The sequence below is a fragment of the Oryza brachyantha genome, chromosome 8, assembly GCF_000231095.2.
Source record: "Oryza brachyantha chromosome 8, ObraRS2, whole genome shotgun sequence".
In the NCBI taxonomy this organism is placed as follows: Eukaryota; Viridiplantae; Streptophyta; class Magnoliopsida; order Poales; family Poaceae; genus Oryza; species Oryza brachyantha.
In genome coordinates, this window is record NC_023170.2 from 9629762 (window position 1) to 9643441 (window position 13680).

Here is a 13680-nt window from a genome sequence, read left to right on the forward strand (position 1 = left end):
ATCCTATTCACTTCTCTCCTCCCCTTGTCCACCACCGATCACCCCTCCTTCGCTCACCCACCTCCCAAACCCCTTCTAAATGATGTGGACTAGGGTTCCCGATCTTCCGAAAGGTTCTGGTAAGCAATCGATTTGGACGGAGTCGTGACACACGTCGATCCGACTTCTTGAGCACTGTATCGCAACACCACGTCTCCTCTGGTTACCACCGTGCCGGAACACAGATGGCCTCGCCGAGAAGACTAATCCCTGTTTGTGAATCAAAGAACACAAACAAGAACAAGAAAGGAAACAACCAAAATTACAGCTGAATGATTAAACTCACGAGTTGGGGTCTTACAAACCGATCTAGCGATGAAACTGTTCTTGACAGATTAAACTAAGAAAAACCTGACTCTAAACAATGACAGCTGCTGAATAAATAGGGTTAGGGACGTCCTAGGGTTTCCCTAGGGCGCACACCCCTTGGGCTAAGCCCACGACATAATTACAAGGCCCAAACCGAAAACAGATTCGGACTGGATGACATACATGTCTTGTTTTACAGATTCTTGGCAGCTTGGTAGGAATTTTGATGTGGGACCAAAACCTTCTGAAAATAGATTCCATAAGCTTTCCAACAAGTACTCATGGCCCCAAAAAGTCCTTCTAGATTAGCGGCTAGGTCCGTTTGAAGTTAATGTAGGATGGCCGAATCCAAATCTAAAACGTGTAGAACTTTATCTCTTATCTTCTATGGACCAAAAGTGACGTGGTGAGATGATAGTGGACTTGGAGATAGAGATGGCAATGGGTAAATACCCATCGGGTATTGCTATCTCATACTCATACCCACTAGTAAAATTTCGTACCACTAAAATACCCATACCCATCACGGGTAAGAAAATTTCCCCATACCCATACCCGCTTGGGTAGACCTTACCCGTCGGGTCACCCATATACCCGCAAAAGTTCAAAACAACCTAAATATCACGGTTTTCATATAGTATATTGCATAAACGCTAGATACTTAGGACATCACACATTCATATAGTGTGGTGGAAAATATATGGATGGTTTAAATACCTACGATTTTGGTTAATTAGACTAGGCTAATTTGATATTAGGCCATGAGATGCATTTAAACTTGCGGGTATTTATTACCCATGGGTAAACGGGTATGGGGATCATAAGTACGTTTCCATACCCGCGTACCCATCGGGTGAAAGTATTTGCTCAATTATTTACCCACAGGTAATATATTTAGCTCATACTCATACCCTAATGGAGTAAATACCCATCGGGTCTCGGGTCCCCGTTGCCATCTCTACTTGGAGAAGGTCTTGGTTTGGTCCCCAATCAACTTCTTCAATCATCCATGCATTCCTTACGCTCCGTCTCTTTTATTTCGTCCAAGCAAGTACTTCTGCGAACAAAAACACACGAAACTCAAGGTGTAGCAACGTTTGTTCAAATATATAATAAGTAAATCTAATATAGAACATATGCACCTTTGGTTGATTAATATATAATGTAGTCATGGTTATATCCGAGCTAGTTGTGTCCTCATCATTCTCCCCTTCTTGATTGAAAACCGTCCTCGGTTTCACCTTGTGATAAAGCGTACTGAACTTATCTTTATCTTTCACAACATCAGGTGAGGACCATTTTTTACTAGCCATATGGTTAGATTCATAAATCTTTGTAGTCGAAGAATCACAACACTCCCCTTCTTGCAAACCAACCTGTAACTCATTTAAACAACTAGAGGAACTAGATAGAGAATTACTTATACGCATGAGGTTCTCTAGACAATATATTTCATCATGAAAACAAGGTATAGTCAAATTTGAACAAATATATACTCGGTGCACATTATATTCTCCTTTACTATCATAATTGCCAATAATATGAAAAATCATACTAGAAGGGCATGGCAATTCAAATCTAGCAAATAGTTTCTTCTCTAAACAGTTGAGTGGACAAAGATCACCAAATTGAATATAACCCCAAGTATTTAAAGAAGTTAGCAATTTAAGCTCTTCATTCTCGCTAGCAATGTGAATAACATGTTTAAACTCAACACATGGTGGCTCTACTATAGAACTAACATGTTCATTCACTAGTTGTGGCATGGATATAAGTGAAGCATCGCACAACTCTTCTTTGTCACAAGAAACATTAAGCAAATTGTCTTGTGATAAAGGCATTTCAACAATTGTTTTCACTATGGTTTGCTCTAATGTAGCACAAGTAGTGGACTTAGTTGGCACATCATAAATATGCATACCTTGAGTATTTGTAGCACCATTATCATTACCTTTTTTCTCATCTTTAGAAATTATCGGCGCTTGGTCAATTAAACATTCCTCAAGCATGCATGGAGCCTCTGAAGAACCTTTACCTGACTCTGCAGGTCGTGGGGAAGGTGGTTTTGACGCTGTAGAAACTTCGGACACAACTGGTCGCTTGCTTGTTGGTGGGGTCACCAAGAAAGAGATGGGCTTTGGCAGCCCCGAAGATGGCTTCGCCCGTAGCATGTACGTGCTCATGTTGTTCTTGACCTGTTGATCACGTCCCTGCAAATCCTTCTCTACAAGCATAGCAAACTGATACAACTGGTTGACAGTGTTAAATTCCTTATTATCTACTATGTCCTGAATTCCGTGCCTCAATCCCATGTAAAAACGACAAATAGAATCTTTAGTTCCCTCGACTATGCTACAACGCATTAATTCCTTTTGTAGCTCATCATAGTAATCATGTACTGATTTATCCCCTTGTTCTAAACGCATCAGTCTATATGTAAATCTGTATGATAAGATGGAGGAATAAATCTATCGTGCATAGCTATCTTAAGTTCTTCCCAAGTAGTAGGTAAAGCACCCTCTGCAACTAATCCAATCCACCAAATGATAGTAACATCTTTAAACCCACTACTAGAATATTGAACTCTATGTGCTCAGGCACAAGATGAGAACTAAAAACATCAACCAACAATGAAGATTATCCCTAATAATCTACTACACGGTTTAGTGGTGCCTCTCAATACCTCAGGCAATATGGTGGTACCCCATACCCATACCCACCATTGAAATTTAGACCCATCAAAATCCCCAACCCGTCACGGGTATAAAAAATTCCCCATACCCGTAGCCGCCTGGGTAAGCCTCACCCGTGGGTCACCCATTTACCCACCAAATTTGACATGACAATAAAAATAACACAAAATGTTTTGATCCAATTGTAGCAACCAGCCAACGACAATGCATCTGTATCAGTCACACAATACCATAAATCTCATCAAGTAGTACTTAAGTAGTAGTAGACAATATATAAATCCACGTAATTTTATATATGGGTTGAGGCTTAAATACCTAGGGTTTCATATTGGGCTAGCCTAATTTCATATATGAGCCAGAATGTTCATTTGGGCTTCCGGGTATTTATTACCGACGGGTAAATGGGTATGGGTATCATAGGAACGTTCTCACACCCACGTACCCATTGGATGAAGGTATTTACCCATTTACTTACCCACGGGTAATACATTTAACCCATACCTGTACCCTAATGGAGTAAATACCCGTCGGGTCTCGGGTCGTGGGTCCCCATTGCCATCTCTACTCCTTACCATGCTCTTATAAGGTTCTTACCAGGAAACAAAGGATACCGAAAAGAACGTAGGCAGCGATTGCAAGGATCAAGAACCTGTGTCGTTATGTAGAGCTAGGAAGGCCAAATATATGAGTGGTACACAATCCAATAACAGATAGTAATGCTGAATAAAAGGCCTAAGTACAAGTAGCAGTTGCTGGAAGAGACACGTTCCTAGAACTAGTCTATCAAGCGAGAGTGGAGACAAAGGAAATATGCTCTCTCTCAAAAGTCTCTCAACAAGGAAACACCTCTGAAAGTTGTACTCAGCACACCACAAGAGTAAACAGCTTTTCGATCTCTTTTTTTTCAATTTTTTCTCACACTTTTTTATTCTTCTTTTTTTTTATATTTTTTCTCAACCAGGAGTACACAATAACAAACTCCTAAAGTTATATCTTAAACCGATGTAAGATGTGGCCTATGGAAAAATTCTCAAGTAGGTGCAAAGTTGTGGTACAAACTTCCGAGGGTGAAAGCTCAATTTTCCAAGCTGAATTTCACAATGGGAAATTCGTCAAACCTGACAAAGTCGGGGACGAACGAATGCGAAATTTTCTGTAGATGTCTGAAAAGTACAAAAACGTCCAAATTGGAGTCCGTATGAGAAAGTTAGAGCCGTTTTACCGAAGGGGGCGCGAATCAGGGTTTCGCGGCTTGGCAACTTCGGTTCACGTACAGATTGCAAGTAGGTTTAGCAAGCGGCTAACAAGGGGGCTAGCGGAAGCAGGGCGATTAACACAAGGCGGTTGCGACCTATCTAATCCGGCTTGCGAAAGCGGGTTATGAACACAAGGCGGCTAGCAATCCGAAAACAAGTAGAACTCGATCTCTCAAGGCAGGCTCTCGCGTAAATCGACAGATAGATCTAGAACAGAAAAACGTGAAGCTAAACTAGCGACCACAAACTCAACTAGGACACAAACTCAACACTACAGACTCTAAAATTGAATTATGCAAAGGCTAAAACACGGTCTAGGTTAAGGAAAGACTATCGACTATTTTTTTTTTGGCTTTTTGTAGACTCCAGGACAAAGGCAGAAACAAAAACTAAAACTAGGGTAAAGATACTGAGCGAACCTGACGGTGAACCTAGAGCTCTGATACCAACTGATGTGGACTAGGGTTCCCGATCTTCCGAAAGGTTCTCGTAAGCAATCGATTTGGGCGGAGTCGCGACACACATCGATCCGGCTTCTTGAGCCCCGCAATCGCAGCACCACGTCTCCTCTGGTTACCACCGTGCCAGAACACATATGGCCTCGCCGAGAAGGCTAATCTCTATTTGCGAATCGAAGAACACAAACAAGAACAAGAAAGGAAAAACCAAAATTGCAGATGAATGATTAAACTCACTAGTTGGGGTCTTACAAACCGATCTAGCGGGAAAACTGTTCTTGACAGATTAATCTAAGCAAAACCTGACTCTAAACAATGACGGCTGCTGAATAAATAGGGTTAGGGACGTCCTACGGTTTCCCTAGGGTGCACACCCCTTGGGCTAAGCCCACGACACAATTACAAGGCCCAAACCGAAAACAGATTCGGACTGGATGACATATGTGGCTTGTTTTGCAGATTCCCGGCAGCTCAGTAGGAATTTTGACGTGAGACCAAACCTTCTAAAAGTAGACTCCATAAGCTTTCCAACAAGTACTCATGGGCCCGAAAAGTCCTTCTAGATCAGCGGCTAGGTCCGTTTGAAGTTGATGCTGTCAGGATGGCCGAATCCGAATCCAAACGTGTAAAACTTTCTCTTTTATCTTCTATGGACCAAAAGTGACGTGGTGAGATGGTAGTGGACTTGGAGAAGGTCTTGCTTTGGTCCCCAATCAACTTCTTCAATCATCCATGCATTCCTTACGCTCGGTCTCTTTTGTTTCACACAAGCATGTACTTCTGTGAACAAAAACACACGAAACTCAATGTGTAGCAACGTTTGTTCAAATATATAATAAGTAAATCTAATACAGAACATATGCACCTTTGGTTGATTAATATATAATATAGTCATGGTTATATCCGAGCTAGTTGTGTCCTTATCACTAAATTTTCAGGGGCATAGAAAGAATTTTCTCAGGTCGATACTACGGTTAAGATTTACGAGTGGTTTAATTTGTTGACTTCCAACTCTTTTATTCGTGTGTTTGGAGTTTGAATGGAGTTAGGTTGCTAGAGTTGGATCATCTACAAGCTAGTGTGCATACCAAAGTATTACATTATGCATTATGACTGACTGATATAGGAGATATTCATTGGGTCAAAAATCTTCTGACAGGCTGGAAGCTCAAATTTTTCACCGAGCTTTCTGCTATAGGTGGCCATAAGACCCTAGGCCTGACGGCCTGACCCACAACATGGTCATTTGGCCTGGCCCAAGCATGGCATGACTATTGTTGGGCCCGTGCTAGCCCGACGGTTGGGCAGTGTCTAGGTTGATGCCTTGGCATGATGGGCCGGGCCAATATGGCATAACCCAGTTTAGTTAGTAAAAATAATTATTAAGGGACCTAAATAAATTTAATTTAGTCATATAAGGCTTTTTGAAAATAATAGCACGTAAATAAACTTATTCTAGCCATACAAGACTTATACACACACCCAACAGAGACGAGGGAAAAAAAATATAGACTTATTTACTAAATTAGCATAATCAACAATCGTGCCTCCAAACTGGCCCGAGTGTTATTGGGCCACGCCTATGCTAGAGCCTTCGATGCAGCCAGTGGACTGACACGTAGGGGTGGCAATTTCCTAGCGGGGCCGGGGACCCACCGAGGAGCCGCCCCTACGGGGACGGGGCTGGAGCCCCGGTTCTTGGCAGGGGCAGGGAAATGAGTATACCCGCGGGGCCTCAGGATGAGACGTATTAGACTTAGAGGATAGTAAATTCTCAGTCTAGCCCATTTCATCCATTATATATAAATGACAAGAAATCTAAAACCCTAGCTAACCCTCACTCCCTCAGGCCTTAGTTCGACAGTTCGTGCGTGCGGGTGCGGCGGTTGGGCGGCAGTGCGTTGCAGGCAGGCTGCGCCGTAGCAGGTGGGCGCCGTCAGACAGGCAGGGCGTGGCGAGCCTGCGACGGCGCGGCGGTGAAGGCGCGGCTGGGCGGTGATGACATAGCAGGCCGACGACGTTGCGACGAGCAGGGGCCAGATCCGACGGACGGCAAGCAGGTACGCAAAGGGCGCGATAGTCTGTCAGCGGGGGGCAGGCAGGCAGGGGGCACGGTGGACCGGTTGATTGCTGAACTGTGGGTGCCGCCGGTGCGCAAGGCGATGACCGAGTGGTTGACTGGCTGAGTAGACCACCCCTTCGTTGCCAAGGTGAGCTGCAGTCTCCAGGAAGTGTTAAAATTTTTTGTTGACCATGCAAACACGATCTAGTTCTGGATTTGCTAAGTTGGTACTTTCTTTCTTTCATGCTGAATTCAACAAGTGGCGTCTCAATGCGGGGCTCTAGTCGGGGGTCGGGTCCCCTTCGAGGTCGGGGCTGAGATAGGATTTAGCCCGAGAAGGCAAATCGGGCTGGGTTCAGGTATTGAAGTCAGGGTCGGGGCCGGGACCATTCAAGGCAAACCTGCCCCCGTCCCACCCCGTTGCGACCCCTATTGGCATGGCACGGCCCGATCATATGCCCAATCAATATAATTGGACCATGCCGGCCCGATGAATTTTGGCCCTAGCCTAATCACGCTTGGACCGTGCCAGGCTGGGTGGCCCATCTGGCTATCTATACTTTCTACACAAGTTAACAAAATGTTATCACCAAATTAGCGGTCATGAATACCAATTGGATGCAGTCAAGAAACAAGTGAGCAAAATGAAGAAACACTAAATAAAGAGCTTTTTTTATCATCCTTGAAAAAGTATCTCAAGATACCACTCTTTTTAGTATAAAAGTGTGGTAACTTGAGGTACATTGCACCTTAAGGTACCAAAAATTTGTATTAATTCTTGGTATCTTAATGTGCTTTCCAAGGATAGTAAAAAAACCCCTAAACAAAAGCTTGCCATGCACCATTACACCTAGGTTCATAAAACAGAAATACTTTGTGAACTTTCCCCCACAAGTTTATTCATCAGTCTCCAGAGCTATCAACGAGTATCATGTTAAGAAAAGAAAAGGCACTGAAGCACTTGTTCATCAGCAGTAATCATGCATGTGCCAAAATTACTTGTTTATCCTCCGCCGATGTTCCTCCTAAAAATATGACACTTGATTTCGGTTGATACAAATTCAGCCATGTCCTGAACCTGAACCTGTTCAGTTGAGAGCTAGAGAGGCCATGGCTGCTCCTGTGGCGTGCAGAGGCGAAGGATCCAAGGCTTGATCGCGGAAGGTCTCCAGGTCTTCGTCCCTGTTCCTGATGGTAGACAGGACGAACTCCCTCCTCCAATCCTCGTAGCGCGGGAAGTCGCAATACTTCTTCCCGAACTCGATATACTTCTGCTCATCCATGGCGCGCCAAATCAACACAAGAAAGATTAATCATGGGTAGTTCACTTCAGGATATACCAGCGGTTCTTGTGTGTACCAGCGGTTCGATGCTGCCGAGCTCGTGCGTGTACTTCACCGGCACGCCGGCGGCCTCCCTGGCGCGGTAGTGCTCCTCCACGGAACGCATCATCTCCTCCTCCGGCGGCAGCGACCTCTTCCCGGACAGCACCTGCGCGACCAACTTCCCCTGCGCCTCGAAGAACCACGGCGCCGGCACCTTCCTGGGAACGCCGACGAACGACAGCGACCCCACGCGGTTGTCGCGCACGGTGACCTTCCCGTCCGTCTCCAGGAACGGGAACGAGTAGACGTACCCGGTGCAGTACATGACCGTGTCGGCGACGACGCACGAGCCGTCGACGAACACCACCGTCCCATCCTCGCCCAGGTGTTCGATCTGCGGGTGCAGGTGAAGGTTGGCGTACTTGGAGAGCAGCTTGGACATCGCCGGCGTCGTGGCCTCCTCCGTGGACTTGGCCGTGAGGTGTACCTCCCTGGAGACGCCGATGAGGTCCAGCGCGATGTCCTGGCCGCTGTCGCTGCAGCCCACCATGACCACCACCTGCACGCAGATGCAGGCATACATGCAGTACAAGACATACACGTGAAACTGTGACAGGTAGAAGGTTTTGTCGCGAGCACATCGCCGCGGAACGGCTCAGGCAGCCGGTACGAGTGGCTGTGCAGTTGCCGTCGCCTCCACACCTCCATTCCTGTCCAATGGCGATGAGGTCAATGGATGCATGCATCACTTGCTCTTCGAATCAAGCAAGCACGTACGTGTGTGTACCTTTGATGGTTGGAAGGCTGGGCTGCGAGTAGTCTCCGTTAGCGACGACGACGGCGTCGAACACCTCTTCTTGAACATCGGTGTCATCGCGCTCGCCGACGCGTACGGACCTGACCACCCATTTCGGCTCGCCGCCGGCGGGGCCTTGACGACGGGGCGCCACGGCGACGCGGAGGACCCTGGTGTTGAGCCGGACGGCGTCCATGAGGCCGAACGCGTCGCAGAAGTCCCTGAGGTAGTGGAACACCTCGCGGTGGCCGGGGAAGCGGCGGGGGTCGCGGCCGCCGCCTGAGCTGGGCACGAAGGGGAAGTCGGTGAAGCCCATGGCCTCGCGGGGGCTGATGAGGCGGAGCGACGCGTACATGCTGCCGTGCACGCGCACCGGCGCCGCGCCGAGCGGATCGTCGCCGTCGGTGCGCGGGTCGTACCGCCACTGCCCGCCCACGTCGCCGCCCTGCTCCAGCACCCTCACGGCGTGCCCTTCCCGGCGCAGCTCCCGCGCCGCCGCCAGGCCGGCCATGCCCGCCCCGACGACGCAGACCTTCTTCCACTGCACCGGTAGCTTGCTGTTGCACACCATGTCGAGAGCTTGCAAGACTGTTCAGCTGTGCAGGGAATCCGCAGAGTTCATGAGGTTGGTGCAGCAAGGCATATATAAACTGAAACTGGTACTGGTAGGCTATATGTACAGTACAGGGAATGGATTTTATTTAGGGCTTGTTTGGGGGAGATTTAGATTCTAAGAAGCAGCTGCTTGATAGCCAGCTTCGAAGAATCTGGAAAAGCTCCTAAACCCAGCTTTTCCAGTTTCTGGATTCTTAGTTCATTTTCTAGAATCTGTAAGATTCTAAGAAGCTGTGTACCGTTTGGGACAGCTTCTGGCAGAAGCAGCTTCTCCGCAGCTGGTAGAAGCTCCCCCAAACAGACCCTTAAGCTCTCTCTAGAATGTCTATTGTTTTTGCACTTTTGCTATTAATCAAACCTTTGATTTTTTTTCTTCTGTCAAACACACGTGCAATGTATGTGGGCTTAAGGGGAGGACATGTATGGACTTTTTGATTTGCATGTACACCTTCAGATTATCATCCAACCACAGTGACCAGATTTGATTTATAGAATATGACCGAATCTGATTGATAGAATTAAAACTTTCAAACGTTTGATCACTAGGTGGATCATTGTTTTTGTAGATGGCATAAGGCATGTGTGCCCGAGGGTGGCACACATGTTGAGTTAGTAGAAACGATCACTGAATCACTAAATGGCGATCTTGAATCGAATAGAGAAAACAACCTTGTCAGTTTGTCTTATTCTACAGTTCTTGTACGACAATCTACAGTTCTCCACTAGTACACTTTTCAAGTTTTGCAAGATGGCATCTAGCTTTGAGAGGCATTTTCGAAACTAATTGGAGGCTGGAAACTGAAAATACTTGTTGAGATACCTGATCCTGAACACGTTCAGTTCAGTTGAGAGGTATACTTGGAAAAACCATATACACAGGGAGGTATACTTGGAAAAACCATATACACAGGAACACACAGATAATAAAGGAGTACATAGTGACAATACTTGTTGAATTGCATCCCTGGAGACACCTAGCAGTTCCATCAAAAGGTGATCCCAGCAAATCGTAATCAAGCTGCATTGACCGCTCTTAAGAGCAACTGATTCTAAAACTAATTGTGTATGCGCAGTTGCACAGCAAAGTTTGGTCTGAAGTAAAATGCCAGATCAAGCAAAAGGTTTGCTGTAGCGTCGTCGCCTTGCAGCTTCTCCTTATAATTCCACAGCTCCAGCACCCGATAGCGGCCACCGGGATTGTACTCGTTGATTTCACACAGTGTTCTTCTTAGCAAGCTGTAGATTTCCTCACCGTGTTTTTTCTTTTAGCTCCCTGAACTTGCTATCATCTTCAGAGAGGATTTCCTACATCAGAGCATGCAAAATCACATACAAAACTGTTACTCTGCATGGGGTTAATAAAGGCAGTTGTTTTCATCCATTTGTCAAGAACTGATGGCTCAAGGCCTCAAGCAGATCATGTAGTAGTACCTTGTCTAGTAGTCTTCTCCATCGACGGTGATGACTCTGGATGGGTGCCAGGCCGAGTTTCTGATTTCACGCTGCAACTCGGAATAGAGGATGGTAGAATCAAGCCGTGCATCATCATCGTCGTCTTCAAGAAGTGTTTGCTTGTACCATTGGCGAATGCTTTAGGGTCAAGCTCGCCCATTTGTCAACTCCTCCAGTTAGCACGATGGATTCGATCTCGTGGAAGAAATTGATACAGAGGATGCTCATCATCAGAACGAAATTTGTTTGAGAATTACATGTATGTGCTCATTATCTAAAAAAAACATGTATGTGCTGTTTCCGGACAGCCTGCAGCTCGTTGTTGCTTCTTTTTTGCTTGATGAGCAGAGCCTGCTTGAGCAACTCCATTGCTCGTATCTCATCTGCCAACTTTTCCATCTTGGACTCCATTGCTTGTTGGAAATAATCCTTAGATAATACTTAGATCTAATCTTAGGTTACATGATCACCTATTTATTATGCAGAATTAAAGTGATACAGACCGGTGCAACTTGATGAAGCCATTACGTCGATCCAAAGATGCTATGTAATTTGTGATCTTGAGTAAGGATGATTGGGGAACAAAATTCACCCTTCGGTCCTCTCCAACGCGATCCGTCGATTTGGAATAACTTAACTTCTCCATAAGTTAGTCACGTTAGTCGTCATTGGTAACGAGGTCCCCTTATATGTTGTGTTGAGTGGATCGGGGACGACGTATAGAAACTGAATTTGAACTTACATGTTCATGGATAACATATCACATGTTTTTATTTTTCATGACCATTTAAATACCTTATAAAAACAAGAGCACATCCATTTGCGGGCTTAATCCATTCCTGACATTTGTGCATTTAGCTTCAATTGGTACAGAGCCAGAGTTAGGTGGAAATAAAAAGGGACGAATACTCGTTTGACCTTTGTTTAAAGGCCAACTAACAAAATGACCTTCCCTTTTTAGGTTTGTTTTTTGGCCCTACGTTTCGAAAATCAAGTCATTGTCTAACCCTGGTATGTTTACACTGTTAGGGTTTCAATTTAGAAAAATAAAATATAAAAAATATAATTATGGAATGGCGAAACAACCCCTGCAATAAGTCTCTCAACCTAACCCACTCCCCATCCCTGTCCACTGAGCAAGGGCAAAATAGTCAACTTATCCTCTAGATAACATTGTTAACTATACTTCACGGAACAGGGTTAGTCAGCAGCTTAATTTTTAAAAAACAGGGTAAAAGAGCAAATTTGAAAAAGTAGGGCCATTTTGGTAGTTAGCCTTCAAACATTCAAACAAGGGTCAAATGAGCAATTGTCCCAAATAAACATGTGCATTAATAAATGTTGGGACTGCCTACGTGTAAAACGAAATTTATTTATATGTAACTTGCAACTAGTAATACACTTCCCCTATCCTAAAATATGGTTATTTGTAGTATTTTTATCATATAATATATTTATTTCTAGAATTAAAATTTTAGCACAAAACATAGTTACTTCTTCAACTACCTGGTATCTTAACTAATCACAATCATCTCTTATTTAATTTCTCCATCTATTTTGTCTTCTTGACCAACCCCAACATTCTTCTATTTAATTTTAACTACAACCTACGTCACAAGAATTCTTCATTTATTTCTCCTATCTTATTTGTCACACACAAATTTCATCCTTAAATGAATCAATATATTAATGTTTGCCAAAGTGACAAATTTATTGGGTTTTTGATAGAGTAAAAGAACAAATGCATTGTGTTTGCTAGAGGGAAAAATGCATTGTATTTGCAAGAGTGGGAGTGTATGCATTGGAGTTTGTTAAATTAAAAGGTAGGCAATCAATTCTTTTGGAATCCATACAATGGGCCTTTGCTTCTCATGTCTTGATCCAATGAAGAGAGCAACCACATATGATCTCATATGAGTCATAAATGAGTCTAAGCTTAGTCGGATCCTCATGGGTTGAAGTCGGCTTTTGCTTGTCTCTCCTGCCCTATTGGGGTCGGACTATCCGACCTTGGGGGCCGGACCGTCCGGCCGGACCTCTTTGCCAGATAGAGGGATCTCGTCGGACTGGTCGGCCCTAGCCAGACTGTGTGGCCTGGCCTCTCTAGAGGACAGAGGGCTTGGGCCGGACCGTCCAGCCCCTGGGACCGGACTGTCCGGCCTGGCCTTTCTGCTGGACAGAGAGCCTAGGCAGGACTGTCCGCCCTACCTGACCTCAGTGCTCCTTTTACCTTTCTCTTCACTCTTGGACTCACCTTACTCACCTTCCTTCACAAATACTAGGCATGATTTTCCATTGATCATGACCCTTTTTGAGCTAGTATTTGTGTCGAAGGAATACCCAAGACCACGCCTATCCATGTTGTGATGCGTGGTGATAGTCTTGAAGAGGCCTTCTTTGGATTGATAAGTTCGAATGCATCCGAACTTTACCAATGTCTCCAACCTCTCATTCTCCTTCTTCAACTCCTTAAGAGCTGCATTGTTAGTCTCAACAACACTTTTAAGTCAATAGTTTTACATTTCTCACATTGAAGTCAATACATCGGCTTGGACTCCTTGTTCTTGGCGAGCTTGGGACAATCCGCTATGAAGTACCCAAATTCCTTGCAGTCATAACAAGCCTTCTTGGATTGTCGTTTGGATTTGTCTTCATCTCTTCTTCCATAACTCTTC

At 45.0% G+C, this 13680-nt stretch overlaps 1 protein-coding gene across 1 annotated transcript; it reads right to left on the reverse strand.

Moving 5' to 3' along the window:
• Positions 1-7905: 7905 nt before the first annotated feature.
• Positions 7906-9509, reverse strand: LOC102717460 (flavin-containing monooxygenase FMO GS-OX-like 8). The gene is made up of 4 exons (XM_006660007.2): positions 8930-9509; positions 8782-8852; positions 8177-8701; positions 7906-8088 (listed from the first exon to the last, which is right to left on the reverse strand). The coding sequence occupies exons 1-4, from the start codon at positions 9507-9509 to the stop codon at positions 7906-7908; spliced, it is 1359 nt and encodes a 452-aa protein (XP_006660070.2).
• Between the last annotated feature and the right edge of the window lie 4171 nt (positions 9510-13680).

Bases quoted from the DNA above. Each gene is read 5' to 3' on its own strand.
- LOC102717460 (XM_006660007.2), bottom strand. From the start codon at position 9,509: ATGGTGTGCAACAGCAAGCTACCGGTGCAGTGGAAGAAGGTCTGCGTC. The intron at 8,853-8,929 runs GTACACACACGT...GCCATTGGACAG, and splicing joins CAGCCTTCCAACCATCAAAG to GAATGGAGGTGTGGAGGCGA. The intron at 8,702-8,781 runs GTGCTCGCGACA...ATCTGCGTGCAG, and splicing joins CTGAGCCGTTCCGCGGCGAT to GTGGTGGTCATGGTGGGCTG.